We start from the raw sequence: 17,219 nt of genomic DNA on the forward strand, positions 1-17,219 counted from the left end.
ACATTGCCCGGGCGTTTGCATCACACGGGCCACCTCTGCGGACAAGCAGGGCCTCTCTCGGTAGACAGACAGGGCCAGCCTATGGAGGTTGCTCATGTTTAGTAATCCCTGTATTTCTCCCCAGTATTCTAGATCAGAAGTTGTGCTCACCTTCTTCGAAAGATCTCCTCTGGATCAGGTGTTAAAGAATGATAATGTACATAAAATTCAACCCAGCTTTCAAAGTCCAGTCAAAATATCAGGTAAGAGCTGCGAGGGAGGTGTCGGGGGAGGGCTGCTGTTGAGGCTGAGGCTTCAGAGAAACGCTCACGGTTGGCTCTCGCTGCGGCTGGGCCACGCTTTTCCAGAAAGACAATCCGAGAGAAATGCGAATGCACAGGGAGAGAGGCTGTTGCCTGATTCCCCCTAAGCAGGGTGTTTCCTCCTCTGGTTTCTACTCCTGCTGCGTCCTCAGGGGTTTGTGTGGCATGTAAATTGGAACTCACTTCAGAAACGGTATAACGATGAACAAACACATCGATGATAGAGTTTGAAGCAAACTACTGGAATCCGCCGTCCAGCCTGCTGAAGCGAGACAGCCCGTGTCACGTGGCATTGAATTGGGTTCTTGCTTTTAGGGGCAGCCGTAACCAAAGGGACGCACAGGCTTTAGGTCTCCTTAGTGTGGACGTGGGATTGTGGCTCCTGGCGCAGGAAGGAAGCAAGGGGAATCTGGGACCTCTTGGCCAGTCCAAGTTTGGTGACTTACTAAGATCTGGGTGGCAGGTGTCATGAGAACACTAGATTTGTTTTTTGCAGCACTATTTTGGCAAAGGCTGCTGAGGAGGATTTTTGTAGGGATAAGAGCTCTGTCCTGGGAGTCTCTAGGACTGGATTTTCCCAAGCAAGTGGCAGTCACCTTGTGACATAAGAGGTGACAGTTGCGTGTGGTCTTGCCATGGTCTGCCTGGTGGACAGGGAGGGAAGGGGGGACTCATGAGAGGAGACGTGGCTCAGCCACAGGAGAGCACCTCCATGACATCGTGGTCTGCAGGAAAGAGAGCAGGGGCTTTGTCTGTCATTCCGTTTCTGAACAGTGGAGGAAGCAGGGGAGAAGGAGGGATGGAGGACTCAGAAGGATGTCAAGGGAGAAGAGTGGGTGAGGGGGCGTCTGAGCCCAGAGCTGACTCAGAAGGAATTGGAGACACCAGAGGACAGCGGGGATGGGTGATTGATGCTGTTGGCTGTGCATGTGACCTTGCTGATTACTGACCACAGCACAGGTGGATTCTGAATTGTGTGTTTGGGAGAACTGGGTGGGGTGGGCAGGTTCTGGAACCTGGAGTGGAAGATGGGTTTGTAGATATTAATAGGATTGTGTGTGTGCAGGGTGGTGGCATGCCTGACCCTGTCTGTGGCTGCTGCTTTGTTTTGTTTTTTACTTTTTTGTTTGTTTTTACTGACACATACTTATTGTACATATTTATGGGGTAAAGTGTGATGTTTCAATACATGTGTATGTTGTGTAAAAATCAAGTCAGAGTATTTAGCATTTCCATTATCTCAAACATTCATCTTTTCTTTGTGGTGAGAACATGCAAAACCCTCTCTTCTAGCTATTTTGAAATACACAAAGCAGCACTGTTAACCCTAGTCACACTACTGTACAGTAGTAGCACAGCAGAGCTTATTCCTCCCACTGTCGCTTTGTGCTCACTGACCAGTGAGCCCCTCCCTCCTCTGGTAACCACTGTTCTACTTGCTGCTTCTATGATCTCCCCTTCTCTAGATTCCACATATGGGTGAGATCTTGTGACATTTGTCTTTCTGTGCCTAGCTTATTTCACTTAATATAATGCCTACAGGCTGGTTCATGCTGCCACAAATGAGATCAAGGAGCGACAGAGTCCTCCTAGTGCCTTGCCTTGTGGGAGGTGCTGGCCCCCAAGTGAGAGGGACAGATTAGAGCTCCCTGGAGCCACCTCTGATGCAGAAGCTCCTGAGGCACAGTGCCTGGCACGTGCTGCAGCCCGTCCTGGCCTCCTGTTTCTATTAGTGATATGGATGAACACACGGCCCACGTGTACCCTAAGGGACAAGCATAGTGAGACGAAATATAACAGGGAGAAACGTAGAGTCTCATGTTGCAGTTGAAAGTATGTTTTGTTTGCCTTTTTGCAAGGGCTGAGGACAGGTTTCAGCCACTGCTGTTTGTGGCCTTCGTGTGTGATGGGGGTGCAGTGTCCAGGTCTAGGAAGGCAGGGGTCCTGGCCTCCTTCTGCAAGTCGGGACTGTCCCCGGGATGCAGCAAGATGAATTCTTGCATCCAGAGAAGAGTGTCTGGTGGACCGGGGTCAAAAGAATGGGAGGAAATGTGGAAGGGCAGCTAGGAGGCAGGGGATGCCACCCTCAGATGTTGGCAGGCCGCCACAGGAAGGGGTCATGTAGGGGCTGGCACTGGGCCTGTGAGTAGAAGTAACTGTGGATGACTTTGGCTCAGCACAGAATACATTCTAACATCTGGGGCTGCCTAACCATGGAGTCTGCACCAGCCTGTGGCTAACAGTCTCCGTGCAGAGTCTGGGGGCCCAGAGGTGTTGCTGCAGGAGGCGGCAGGCGGTTCGGCCGCTTGCAGCCTTGCAGACCCGAGGGTCTCAAGTGCTCTGGGTGTTTCCTCCTCTTCCTTTGCTCTGCCGGTCACCGAGTCTGATGTTCTCTCTCTGAACCCCCCAGACCCTCTGATCTCTGTTCCCGGTCTAGCCAGCCCCTCACTGTGTCTGAGGGAGCTTCTCAATCTAGAGCTGCTTAACCTGCCAGTGGTGAGGCGATATGTCCACCCACACCGTAGCAGATACCTCCCTTCAGGAATGCTTTTTAATGAAATTACTATTGACAATAAATAGCCCCAACATCCCTTTGAGAAAATGGCTCACACATAGGCACATCATGTTCTCAGTCTTGGTCCCATATTTGGCATGTTTCTGGATCTGTGGGTCCCCAGGCTGAGGCGGGGGTCCAGAGAGCCCTGGCATCACCTGAGACTGTCCACATGGCTTTCTCTCATGCCTCCCCCTTTCTCCAGTACATGAACCGGAGGACTGAGCCAGTCATCCCAAAGCTCTGACCTCTAAGGCTCATTAACTGTCTTTTTGTCTTGTCTTTTTTTTTTGATACAGAGTCTTGTTCTGTTGCCCAGGCTGGAGTGGGCTCACTGCAAGCTCCGCCTCCCGGGTTCGCGCCATTCTCCTGCCTCAGCCTCCCGAGTAGCTGGGACTACAGGCGCCTGCCACCATGCCCGGCTAATTTTTTTGTATTTGTAGTAGAGACGGGGTTTCACCGTGTTAGCCAGGATGGTCTTGATCTCCCAACCTTGTGATCTGCCCGCCTCGGCCTCCCAAAGTGCTGGGATTACAAACGTGAGCCACTGCACTGCACCTGGCCCATTAACTGTCTTAAAAGCTCACTCTCACAATCAAGCCCAAGTTCTTGGTTATTCTGGGCATTCAGAGCCTAGCCCATGCTAGCCTCTTGATTGTGTCACCTCCACTCCAGAGCCTCAGCCTCCTGCGGGTGGACTGGCCAGCCGTTGCATGAACTGAGGCCCTGCGGGGTCCTTCGTGCAAACCTGCCTGTCCACTCCTGTCCTGGTTAATTTCATTCATTCCCAGCCGCGAGCCCACATCCACCTTCCTCCTCCATTTCTTATGCCACTGACATACGTGCAGGGAGGCGGTGCCACGGAGGACAGGCACTGACCGTCTCTGCTCTCTTGATGTAGGCTGAGGATGGGGACCTGCAGGCGCCAAGTGCCTTGGCTTTTCTAGGACAGTTTAGTTGTCAGGAGCTCCACTAGATGGCGCCTGGTGCTAGCAGTCACGTTTCCACACCCTGGGGCCGCGGTGAGGACAGTCAGGAGGGACTGCAGCCCTTGGCAATACTTCCAACCAGTGCAGCCTTAATCATTCTTTGTCCCAATGCTTATCACATGTAAGAAAGCAGGAATCTAGAGCGTTCTGCCCCGTGGCTGCAGCTCTGCAACGCAAAAGGAAATGCAAACCTCAGCTTCGATCTGGCAACTTGGGCTCGTCAATCTCAGCCACAAAAATCTGACCATTCAGGTTTAAGAGGCCTGGAAATGAATCACAATTTTATTTTTCATTAATCTGGCTTCTGGCCAATCTCAACCTTAGTTTTACTATGTAGGGGTAACCCAGTTAGCCAGTTAATAAAGGGGCACTGCTCTGGGTTTTGTTCCGTTGCTGGAGTGCATTGGAGATACATTGGGAAAGAGGTGAAAGGGAGGAAGGCTATAGCATGAATGCTTTCACGGCTGAGACTGTGTGTCTGCTGAGAAAAGGAACAGAGTTATTGAAGTGAGGGGTTGCGACAGGTTTGTGGGGCTATGAAAACATAGCTGCATCTAAAAAACAGAAAAATTGCCATCAGGCAAATAGATACACTGGTAATTGGTGCGAAGAAGATCCATTGACTGACAGATGCAAAGATTCATGAGTGAAACTTTGAGGAGAAACAGGATTTGCATAGCCTCGAGGCATCCTCCCTCAATTATTAACTACAGAGGGAAAGGTGGTAACTTCACTGTGGAAACAGCTGGCAGAAGCCTCCTCACCAGGCACTCACAGCAGCCTCACCAGCAGCAGGACCTGTCGGCATCACCCCCACCCCCATAGGCCACTCCAGGTCTCATGCAGCGTCACTGTGTGGGATTCCTGCCAAAAACGCATCACCTCGATCGAATCACTCTGAAACTGCCAACAAACCCAGATCGAGGGACATTTGCTAAAATAGCTCAGTCCTCTCTTAAAGTGTTATGGTCATGAGAGACAAGGAAAGATGGAGGACCCGTCAGTGGTCGTAGAAGATCATGACAGAGCAACACATTGCAACAAGGGATCCTGGATTGGGGCCCGCACGGAAAAGAGGAACATTGGTGGAAAAACTGTTGAAATTGGAGTGAAGGAGGTCTTTCGTTTAGTTAACAGTATTGTGCCAATGCCAGTTTCCATGGAAGAGCAGGACTGTTTTCATTTGAAAAAATACAAGTGTAAAAAGGTTGCTTGAAAGTGAACTATTTCAGGAATCACTCTTGTATGTGATTAAAATGGCTACATTGGTCAAAGATTCTTGCTGTAGATACTAAGCTGACTTCTGAGACATTCACATTGTATGTATGAAGAGCGGCTCAGATGCTACAATTTTTCTGGAATTACAACATTTTCTTCCGTTCTTTTTTATTTATATCATAATGGATGTGAGGACATTACTAACGATGATCATAATAGCTGTGAGGAAATGCGGACCTCAGCCTTGATACGGCTACTTGGACTCATCAATTTCAGCCACAAAATCTGATTATTTAGGTTTAGGGGGCCTGGAAATAGAACACTGTTTCTCATTAATCTGGCTTCTGATAACGTCAACCTTATTTTTACTATATAGGGGTAGCCCAGTTAGCCAGTTAATAAAAGGGGACTGAATGATCATGATAGACCACTCAGGACTCTTTACCGAGCCCTCAGCATTTGCTAGATTCTTTACATACATCATCTCAGTTAGTCTGCATAATGGCCTTTAGAGTGGATACCTTTATTTCCATTGTACAGATGAAGAAACTGAGCAAGAAGTCACCTGCTCTCCAGGCATAAGTAGCAGAGCCTTCCCCAGCTGCACCGTCTGCTTGCTTTCCTACCTGCTCGTGCCTCCTGAGGAGCCAGCATTCCACACTGCAGACGCGCCATACTTGCTAGTGCTCTGGTCGGAGGCACATGGCTAGTTACCAGTGGACTTTGTTACAAGTCAGGCTCCCTGGTCCTGTAGCAATGAATCTCAATGAAGCCTTTTGCTTGAAGGAACAAATTCATGGTCTACACCATCCTCTTGTGAAAACTGACCCAGGAGGTCAACTCCCATTTAAATATCTGCTGTCCATGGTTGAAATGGGCACAGACTACAGGCTTAGCAAGATGATCTCCTTAAACCAGTGGTCCCTACAATTAGAGGCTTGCTAGAGCCAAACGCTTTTTCTTCTTTTTTTAAAACTGTGGACCTGTTCTAATTTGTACAGCTTTTCTTAGGACTGTTTTGTTAAAGTGACCAAATAAATAAAAATGTAAACTGTTACAGAATCTGTGTTCCTTTTTCAACTAGCGCAGGCATATAAAAACTGTGTACATTTCCCTAGGTTTTAAGACAATTTGCTTTTCAATAAACCATCCCTTTCTGAACCCGAGTTGGGAATAAATGTTCCAAAGGTTGCTGCACACCTGCCGCTGTGTAGCCTGGCTTACCCCAAGGTTTTTCGAGGTTCTGGGGCTGAGAGCAGAGGCGGGATCCAGGAGGAAGCCGGAGCTTCTCAGGGACCATCTTCAGTGAAATGCAAGCGTCTAAGCGAAGTCCCTCCGTGGGCCGGGCCTGAGACAGCAAGGTCCATGCGGGAGGTACCAGACATACCTTAGCGTTCTCCAGGGCCCAGCCAGCCTTGCAAATAATTAAACCACGTGTATGTGCACGAGGCTCCTTGTCACAGGCAATTAAGGAATGAATTTCTTACAAATTTATTTTTCGGGAGACGGGTAAAGACTCCCATTTTATAGAGCTCCAAATTTCACATTTAGGAAAGATTAGGCGTGTAAAATACCTCTTCAGAATCTTATTCAGAAGTGATTTGCAGCAGTGACATTTGTTTTAACTCGTAGGCCACCACCCAACCAAATTCCCTTTGCAGAAGGGGTGGGAGAAAGGGGAGGGGCTGCCAGCTGGCTGTATGGAGGTTGCTCTGAGGTTTTATGTGCTTCCCATGAAAGACAGATTTGGGTCAGAGTTAATAAAAACAGTAAAGAGAGTGGTTCTGTGCTGCCACCCATTTTAGATAGAGAGGCGAGGAGGGACTCTTAGTTTATCTTGTTAGGATGTAGCAGTTTTCACAGTCTGCCTGTTCAGTGAGGCTTTGGTAAGCATCTTCTTTCGCCCCTTTGGCACCTGGAAGTGTGGCTGATCCCAGAGTTTGGGCACTGGTTCCTCTTTGCTTCATAGAGCTCCTGCAGCCCTACCAGTGGCACAGGGAGGAGGGCAGGGAAGAGCTGAGGACTGATGTCCCCATGAAACACCAGTGGCCCCTTCTCCAGAAAGGCAGGCAGAATTTTAGCAATGACTTGATGAATCTGACTGATGAATCGACATTTTGATCCTAGGGGGGGTGAGGAGGAAATGTGTTTTTCTTTCCTCATTTTTGTGTCATTTCCCTAATTCTCTTCATTTGGAAAACAGTTCAAAGAACTGAGAATCAAATACCTAGAAAGATTAAACAGAAAGTGACTATTTCAGTCACAAAAAAAAGCAAATCCACACGCAGGAATAAACCAGTCTAAATTATGGTAACATGTAAGAAAAAATAAAGGAAAACAGTCCCCCAAGCAACTGAGGCATCCGATGGGGACTGAGCGATGTTCCTGTTGGGTGTGGCGTGCCAGGGGAGAGGGAGGGCTGTTTGGAGCTGCACCCCCAGTGGGAATAAGATAATCCCTTGGATTTGAGAAGGCACCAGGAATTTGGAGTGTATTTTAGGCATGGCTTTTATGATGGGGTACAGAGAGGTTCTGATTCAAAAGAACAGATGGAGGTGGTCCTGGTCTTAGAACTGAGGTTCGGAGATGAGCAGTCTCACGGGCAGCTGGAGGACTTTAGTGCCAAGAACTGGCCGTGGCTACCAGGTCTCATCTGCCGAGCGAGGGGACGGAAACGCGGTCCCTCAGAAAATACAAACGAATGCTACAGCAGGGAGTCCACCATTTTTGCTCTTTATGCCTAGATGGACCAGATGGCATGATGCGATCCAGGAGTTCATGGGATTTCAGAGTGAGAAGGATCCTCAGAGATTGGAGGAAACTGAGTCCCAAGGCCATGGAGCTCATTGTCCTGGCTCCTCATCCTCCATTCCAGCCCCTCCAGCCGAGGATGAGTGCAGAATTCCACCCTCTCTAGCTCATGCCATGCAGCCAGTGTGGACGTAGGAAGTCATTTTTCTTTGTTGGCTTTTCTAAATTACCCAAATCTGTGCTTACTTGGAAAAAAAAATCATTTACATAAATCATTACATTTATATGCAGCAAAACAGTGAAAGTCACCCTTTGATTTGAAATGCATACGGAGAAGTAACTCAGGAATGGGCAACCAATACCGTATATTCTCACTTAGAAGTGGGAGCTAAGCCATGAGGATGCTAAGGCATGGGAATGATATCATGGAGTTTGGGGACGTGGGGTGAGGGATAAAAGATGGATCCACTACATCTCAGAAATCACCACTAAACAACTTATCCGTGTAACCAAGACCCACCTGTACCCCCAAAACTATTGAAATAGAAATAAAATAAAATGCAGACTGATTTCACGCAATCAGAACGGCAACCCAGGCCGTCAATATTGTTACTCCTGTCTCAGCCACAGTGAGAGCTCAGCAAGGCGAGGTACCCTGGGCAGAGCCATGTGTCACTGTGCCATAGCAGACTCACAGGTTTGAGCCCAGTACTCCTTCTTTGTACTGTAGCTTTAAGCCCACAGCGAAGGGCATATGGAGAGAGTGCTCGGGCAGCCAGAGCAGCTTTGTATGGGGAGAGACACACAGCAGGCCTGGCTTCTGAGGGGTTGACCTCTTCCCTGACTTTGTGGGGCGGAGCTCTGAGTGGGTCTTGGGTGCACAGTGTTCTCTCACAGCGTGGAAGCGAGGCACGGGCGACAGGTGGAGGAGAAAGTAGGGAGATGGGGGTAAGCCCCAAACTCCAAAACCTCAAGCACCGAACCCTCCTGAGGACTCACCTTGTTGCTTTGATTTTCAGAAATCATGAGGTCCAATGGATTTTGTTTAGCAAATACCGAAACAATAGTTATTGACCACAGTATACCAAATGGAAGAGACCAGCACCTGGGCATGGACCCAGCAGAGCATTTGTAAGTACGCTGATTGGAATATTGTTTCATAGACTCTCCTGAGCCGTTTGTCTTGTGGGCTGGGGGCTCACTGTTCTTACGGAAGGAAGTGGGTACCCAGAGCCACCCAGTAGTTCCTGCCTGCATTTGGACACTGAATTTAAAAGTTTGCCTTTCCTGAAGTCTGGTGAGATCTTGATTAGTAAATCTGTGGAGGACGGAGTTGCTGGCCCTAAGGGGCATTTAGGAGACATTGCAGGGCTGGGGGCTGGTTTGTGTGGGGCCCTAAAGGGTGTGATGCTGTCTCCAGGGCCAGGAGGGCCACATGCCTCATACTCAATGGTCCTGATTCCCTGGGGTGGGGACATGTTTGCCTCATGGCCGCCTGGCCCTGTGCTGAAGGTGTAGGATGTGTCTGATTACTGAGGCTGGACAGCCAAAGCCACCACTGTCTTCTCCGCTCTTTCTGTCTGTGGTTTGATGGTAACACATGCTCCAGAGAGCCTGATACTGGGGGCCCTGTGAAGCGCAGCACCTTAGCCTTGGCTCTTCTCCAGGCATCTTCATGGTGAATTACAGGGACGCCAGGGCCCTCAGACAGCTTGGCCTCTGTTTCCTGACATAGCCAAATCCAGGCTACTTCTTGGCTGTATGAGCTCAGAAAGTTATTGAAACTTTCGTGACTTCTCTTACCTTCGCGGGACCATTCTGCTGTCTCACCATGGGCTGTGTTGAAGACCACAGATGATGAGTGTAAAACATCCCACTTGAGAGCCCCACAGAGGCAGCTCTGGCTGCAGAGTCTCCCTGTGGGCCCAGGAATGACATAGCCTGGGGATGGCCCAGGTCTTGTCCCCCCATTTGCTAGCCCACCACAGCAGCAGATTGAAACTAGAACTAGGTGGGCCACATGTGCCAAGACCCACATCCGGGCCTGTGGGCTGCAGGGCTGTGACCCTAACATCAACCTGGGCTCCAGCCGGTGGCCTGGGCCTCCTCTGCTGAATCCCTGCTCCAGGGGGGGGGGGGGGGGGGGGGGGGGGGGTCCCTGTCAGGCTTGTGGGACTGGCTCCTGCTGACAGACTCCCACCTTTACCAGTGTGTCTCTCAGGTAGACGGTGCGAGAATCCTTCCCACTGGAGGGGTCATGAACTGCTGGTGGCAGAGGCTGTGCCAGTGGGGACAAAGCCGCAGCTTTCCTGACCTGCTTTGCCCCTTTGTGTCCCTTGCCCTGACCCCACTGTACATAGCTCATTCACTCATTCCCTGTGGGTCCCCCATGCCAACAGGCTGGCACCATGGAGGTACAAGGCTGGAGTGTAATCATGGATGAAAGAAAGAGGCCCTTTAGCTTGGCAGGGGTAGTTACTGGCCAGGCACTGTCTAGGGGGAGAAGACAGATGGGGAGACCCTTTCTCATCACCAGTTGTGCAGGCTCTGAGTCTGCAGTGTTTCCAAGGGGACCCCTTTCTATCTCCAAGAGGCCCTCGGCACCCTGGAATGAGGCCAGATTTAGGAGGCAGGTTCAACTGTGAGCGGGCTGGAGCTGAGGAGAAACACACGAGAGAAGAAAGCCGGGCCAGGGGTGTGGCTCTTGTGGCAGCCCCGGGCTGTGTGTGGACAGGAATGACAGGTCTTGAATAGGCAGCCACTTGCTCCGGGACGCCTGGTTCACAGGGAGAGAGGACCGAGAAAATCTCCACTATCTCAGGGAAGCCTAACAAAGAAACGCGTGGGGCTCGCGGGAGCATTTGGAGGGAGTTCTGCCTCAGGCTTGCCGGGCCTCTCTGGCTGCTCAGTCTCGGGCAGTGCAGTGGAGTTGGTGATGGTCCAGCTCCAGTGTCTCACAGGGACGATCTGTTACTCTACGGCCTCGGCTGTCGGGTGGGGAGTTGACAGCGACCAAAGGCACAGCGAGGTACCGTTTGTGGAACTGGAGGCTTCGCCTCCCTGCGCGGCTGTCCTCCCTGGCACCCAAGGCTGACCATCTGGGCCGAGTCTGTGAGCTCAGTGCTGCCGGGCCCATGGCAGGGCCCCCACAGCAGAGTCTTGGCAGGCTGCCCCCACTCTGGCCCCAGGGGCAAGTGGGCACCAGTGCCAGGGCCCAGAGACCCCCCAGCACTCAGGAAATGGTTGTATCTGATAGAGGTGGGGCCAGTGGGGACTTCGGGGACTCTGCAGGTGACAGTCTGAGCTGGTGAAGGGATTACCTGGCTTCTGGGAGGTCATCCAGGGCCGAGGCACTGGGCGGTTCTGTGGGGACCTCAGGGAGCCTCAGCCCCGTGACTCTCTTTTCCCTGAGCATCCCAGTCCCCCCTCCTTCCTCATGTCCTCAGGGTCATCCTGTGATCTGGGCGGGGAGGACGGGCAGGTGGTGGGACACTGTTTGAGGTGGCGCTGTGGCTCTGCCCCTCGCCTGGCTTGAGGCTTTCAGCACACCCAAGGCTCCCCGTTGGGTTTCCATCCAGCCCTGGCCTGGGGAAGAGATTCCATTCCCTGGGATGAAGTTGGAGAGCTGCTCTGTCTCCGTGAGCCCCCATAGCTTTCCCACCCACAGCTGGGGCTCTTCGTGCCACGGCCTCTGTTCCAGCCTCGTGTTGCCAGGACCGTGAGCATAGGGAAGCTGAGGCGGGGGCAGACAACACACCCCAGGCCTGGCCATGGAGTGAGAGGGGAGGCCTCCTCTGCAGCCTCAGCCTTCCTCATCCACACGCCTGAAAGCTGTCTTCACAGCCCCGTCCCTTGAGGTCAGCGGGATACGCGCAACATCCTGGGTTTGGGGGAACATGTGCTCACCCTGCCTTGTGTTGTGTGTCTGGCCAGGGGCCTGGACTGTGCGGTAATCTTGGCCATGGCAAAGCTTTGCAGATATGGCTCAGTTCCCACAGTTGTCCACTGGCCAGGGCCACCTTCAGGCACTAGGGGTGGCACAGGGGGCAGCCCTGAGGTGACTCCCAGGAGGGCGGGGCGGCCGCTTGCCTCTGTCCACACTCCCAGGCAGCCTGCTGGTCTGGGCTGATTCATAGGTTGAGGGAGATCCACAAGCAGCACAGCTCCGTCCCCTTCCTGGGGAGAATGTCCTTCTCGTGCTTTTCTCTTTGTTACGCGTTTTTAAAGACTTGGAGTCTCTGTTTGTAATGTAGGAGGTCATGGCCGGGCTGCAGAGGGAGTAGAAACAGTTCCAGTGTGTGGGGAGTGAGTATCGCGGGCTTTTCGTCCCCTTATGCTTGGGGTTTGTATTCTTCCCTTGGTTCTCCACACCCCACTTAAGTCCCCCACATTCGGATGCTTCTTATCTGCCAGAACCCGAATGAAACATGTTCCCACATGCAGCTTGCCCGCTAGAAGGTAACTCCCTGTGACCTCCACGCGCCTCGCCGGCTCTTCTCCAGCCTTCTGTTCCCTCCGCAGCCTCCTGTGCGTCCATGTGCCCTCGGCTGTGGTCAGGCTGGGAGCCCGTGACCACTCCTCTCTGAGCTGTCCCCAGGGCCCAGCACGACGCAGGCGCCTCTTTCCTGAGGACGGACCCTGCCTGCCTTGTTCACTGCTGATCCTACAGCCTGACGCGGTGCTGGGCACAGAACAAGAGGTGCAAATCAGCCCTCCATGAATGAAGGAATGGATGAAGGCCTCGCTAAGGGTTGTCTAAGCAAATACAGACAGCAGTCTCCAAGGCAGTGGAAACCAGAAGCTCTGGCAGTCTCAGAGTAGGAGCCAGCTCACCAGTTAATTTGTAGCTGTGGTTTTTTGCACACTTACTAGTGGGCATTGAAAGCCATGCTCACGGGCCTGGCGCGTGTTTGGTGTTGATCCCAACAATGAGCCAGCCCTCACTTCTGTTTTCTCTAATTTCAGATTTGAGAATGGCAGTGAGTTTCCCTCAGAGCTGGAGGACGGGGATGACCCAGCAGCCTACGTCACCAACCTGTCGTATTACCACCTGGTGCCATTTGAGACAGACATTTTGGACTGAACCTCTCTATCAGGCCTCCCCCGCCTCAGCTGTTCACTGCCAGCTCTGATGCTGTCCACTGTGCTGGCCCCCATGGTCACAGCTGCTGCCCCAACCCTGGACCTCCCAGATGTCCCAGGCCCTGCTGACGCCAGGAGGCCTGGGTGTCCTGCAAGTGGAGCAGCAGGGGCTCCTAGTGGGCCAGGCTGGCCGCAGAATCTCTAGCAAGCTGAGGTCCTGGCCGGAGGCCACAGGGCCTGTGTTCTGAGGGTCTTCACTCACCGCTTGGTGCCCACAGGGCTGCACACTGCTGGGGCAGGGACAGTTCCTGCAGGGCTCGCTCTCACTGTTACTGCTTCCTGGGAGGTGCATCCCTCTTGGTCAAGTGGCCTAGCGCCCCCCGGCCACCTTGACTCCCCACCGTTCCCTCCCGCGGCAAACGCACAAAACGTCTTGAGGGAGATTTTGGCAAGTCGCCCATTCCAGGTGCCACAGGCAGGGGATGTTTAGTAATCCAGGATTTCTCTGAGAACTGGGATGTGTGGCTTTTTTTTTGTTTGTTTGTTTTTTTGCTTTTTATCTTTTATCTGGAAACTGGCTTTGGGTCAACCCCAGGAGTGTTTGCAGAAGGCCCAGCGCAGTGGGGGTATCAGCCGCAGGGCGGGGAAGGCATTGCTGACCAGATGCCCGTGTGAGCTTGGGCTGAGTGCTAGTGGTTCTTCCCAGAGGAAAGGAATTTCTTCCCGGCCTGCCAGGTCTCTGGGCCTTCAGCGCAGGTCCCGGTGCTGCAGCCACACCACCCCGGAGTGCTTGGTGATGGAGTTGCCATAATGGACTTGAAAGGACGGGACTCCAGAGGGAAGCTGGGGCTCCCCGGCCCGCAGGAGAGGATCCCCGTTCTTCAGGCTTCTCTGCTCAGTGTCTACTAACGACCGACGTTTGCTAATGTAAATAATAGTAAATTATTGAGAATTCTAATTCTTTTACACAGTCTGTTTTTAATCTATTTTAATTCAATAAAATCTATGACTCTACTTTGGTCTGTCCAAGATGTTTGTGTATAAAGGCATGGTTCTTTTTGTCCCCTGCCTTGGGACAGGGTGGAAACCAAATACGGACTCCTCGGGCCTGGCCCCTCCCCCTCTTCCTGTCACATTCTGTGAGTGAGAAAGTGTGTTATGTTCTTACCCCAGGGAAACGATCTGCCCAGATTGAAAAATGGACACACAGCTTGTTTTATTTTGGAGGGAGAAGGCGGTTGATTTAGGGTGTTTTTCTTTTCCTCCGTTTTTCTCTTTGGCAGCCACAGGAAATCTCTTTGATGGCCCAGCTGCAAAGCACATGGACTTTCCTTTGGTTTTGCAGTTCCCTCTGCCTTCCAGCTGTGTTGTTTAAACCATCTTGGTTTCAAATAGGCTAGTCAGTGGCTCACTCTGGGGTTGACCATTTGCCTTTTTTTTCTTGACGCATCAAATTTGGTTCTGTGCAAGGATGAGGCTTCCTGTTTGGTAGCTAAGGTTAGAATTGATCAGCGTGTTCAGTCAATGCCATCTGACTTTCAAGGATTGATTCACGGGCTCGTCTCATCCGTTTCACAGACCTGCTTCTCCCCAGCCATTTGGTCGCTGATGCAGCTTCCGTGGCCACCTCCTTACTCAGGCTTTGTTCCTCTGTCAAGACTCCAATTTGGCTCCCCAACCCCATCCCCTGCTCAGCCTTCACTGAAGAAGTTTTACCATTCCCAGTCTGTGCACAATGAGGTCAGCCGTCACTGCTGAGTTTAGCTGGTGGTTTTGCCTGCAAGTATGGGCCCAGTATGGCCAGATCTCCTAGTTTTTCAGTAAAAGCTAGAAATCTGACTCTTCTTTGTGAAATATCCCAATTTTGAGGCATGGGCAAAAAATAAATACATAAAAATAAACAAAAATAGATTCGAAAGTTGACCAAGTGAAAGAATTGTGAATTTTCAGCCTCAAAACTGTCATTCCAGAAAATCGATACCAGAGCAGTTGAGGGTCATGTGTGAATTTTCACTCTTGCCCGGACATTCCTCTGGGGACCGGCGTCTCTCCTAATTCACTCTCAGGCTCTTTGTGCTGCTCTGGCAACTAAGAGAGCCTTGGCTGCAGTGGCTTGGACACCGCCCTTAGTCACTGACAATTGTGCGAAGGCTGCTGTCATCGACTCCACTCACTACCTGAGGCTCCTGTGAAGTGGTGGGCAATTCAAACAGATGCCTGTTGCCACCTAAGTCTCCCATCTGAAAGCGCTTTCGGCATACACTGTTGATGGGCTGAGGAATCATCCCTTCTTCGTCTGTTTTGTAATAAATGCTCATTTTCATGTATGAGGCCTGCCTAAAGTGAAAAATGCACAATGTAAACATTGCCTAGGCCCGCTTGTGACGATTCCTCCAGAACTGACACTCTCCAGCACTTGCCTCGTTGTGGGGAGGCACACGAGCATAAGCTACCTGGTAACGGAGCCGGCTGCGGGCTCATTCGTAAGCATACAATTCTCACGGCTGTAACATTTATTAATAGAAGTATACTCGGGGGTGTTGGCAGCCAAACTGCCCTGAGAAATGTGTCCTAACCTTCACTAGTTTCTCCTGTTGGGGATAGAACACATTCTTGGCTTTCATTTTAGAAGCATTCTGTCAAATGATAAGCCTTTTTACTGCAACTAAAATTTCTGTCCCGTGTCCTCTGTGCCTTCTGCAGACCGGTATTCTCCTCTAGGCCCAAGGACTTAAAATGCAGACTGTATTAGTTTTCAGGATGGCAAGGCCAACAGATGAGGAGGCGGCTGCCATTGAAAAGATAGTTTGCTATATAGGCAGATCCCAAGTCGAGGGGGCACATATGCCCTGGGGAGCCATGTGAGAAGCACCAGGGTGGGTCAGGAGGCAGAAGGAGCAGGGGAAGGCATAGCAAGAGTCTTTACTGTGGTTTCTGTGGGGAGGAGATAGGGAGGCAGACTAAGCAGTCTTCAAGATTGGCCAGTTTGATAATTTCAGCAGGCTCTGGGGAATGGGGGCTGTACCTAGTCGTCTTGTATCTGGTCCTGGGGTGATTAGGGCATATGGATGGTGGCCCAGAGTATGGAAGCCAGTAAGGGTGGTTGGATGTGGGCTCTGGATGGATTGGTGTGCATGTGCCAAGCAAACTAGCAGATGAGTCCTTTATCATCTCTAGGAAATGGCTAATTCCTGGAGGGGCAGTCCAGGGTCAGCAAGACCCCATGATGTCAAAGCATCAAATACAGAAACCAGAAACCATGGTGATGACACACACCAATCCCTGTGGACCTCTGGTTGATGGAGAGATTTGATTTTATCTTTTGCGGGAACACAGAGAAAACCAAACGTGGCACGCCCATATGCTTCATGCCAAAGGCCTTCCAACGTGAACAAGGCTATGTGTAGATGTAAATGTTGCTTTTAAAAATTTGAGTGGGTGATATATTTCTGCGGTCCAAAAATTAAAAAGCTTTGAAAGGTTTTGTAGAAAGTATCACTCTGCTTCCTGTCCTTATTCTACCCCTCAAAATTCATTAGTTTCTGGTATATCCTGCCAATATTTCTTCATGCAAATGCCAAACAAATGTAAGCATACACTTTTTAGACAATAGCTAAAAGAATTCCTCTGGAGTCTATATAATTTAGCATTTATGGTCAATAATAACGTGTCTTGAAGCTATATCTGTATCTTCATCTGTCTATCTATCTTATCTACCTGAAGCACTTCGGAAATAGATGATCTGCTCAAACTTGATGAGTTTTGCTTCTAAAGGGCTTAGCTGATGTGCAGTACATCATATCTTAAATAAGTGTAATTTTATTATTATTCTGGGCAAAGCATTACACTTTCTGTTATTCACTCCTGTCTGTTTTGGGGGTTGAGGTGAGGATAGGGGTGGTGGGGAGGTGGCCGAGGACGGTGAATTTGCCACAGGCCAAGGGGATGCTCTTGGTCTTACAGATAGTAACCTTGAGAGCAAACTTGTCTCATATTAAACAGTCTTGAGGTAGATGTCCAAACACCAAAACAGCTGCCCATGTATATATTTACAATAGAAATAACTGACCCCAAAATCAGAATACTTAGAAATCATGTCCTGCCACAGTATTTACTCTATACAAGTGGGAAAAGTCAAATAATGATCTAAATCTGGCTCTGCTAATATAGAAAATGTAATAGAGGGAATTAATTACATTAATGCCACTGGAAATATTATTGTACCAAGACTTTGGAGTTTTCCCAGAAGGCACTTTCACACCCCCCCCCCCAAAAAATCAATCAATAAGCAATTTTTAAAAGTGACTATACCATGCTTTTTCT

At 50.6% G+C, this 17,219-nt stretch overlaps 1 protein-coding gene across 1 annotated transcript in view; it reads left to right on the plus strand.

Annotated features, from left to right (window-relative positions):
* Positions 1 to 13,910, plus strand: part of PXDC1 (PX domain containing 1) — a 28,308-nt gene extending 14,398 nt beyond the window's left edge. The window contains exons 3-5 of the mRNA XM_023221091.3: positions 125 to 242; positions 8,834 to 8,945; positions 12,780 to 13,910. Of these exons, the coding sequence (XP_023076859.1) occupies positions 125 to 242; positions 8,834 to 8,945; positions 12,780 to 12,897 (348 nt within the window). The 3' untranslated portion in view covers positions 12,898 to 13,910. The remainder of the gene's footprint in view (positions 1 to 124; positions 243 to 8,833; positions 8,946 to 12,779) is intronic.
* The last annotated feature ends 3,309 nt before the right edge of the window (positions 13,911 to 17,219 follow it).

The sequence above is a fragment of the Piliocolobus tephrosceles genome, chromosome 5, assembly GCF_002776525.5.
Source record: "Piliocolobus tephrosceles isolate RC106 chromosome 5, ASM277652v3, whole genome shotgun sequence".
Classification (NCBI taxonomy): Eukaryota; Metazoa; Chordata; class Mammalia; order Primates; family Cercopithecidae; genus Piliocolobus; species Piliocolobus tephrosceles.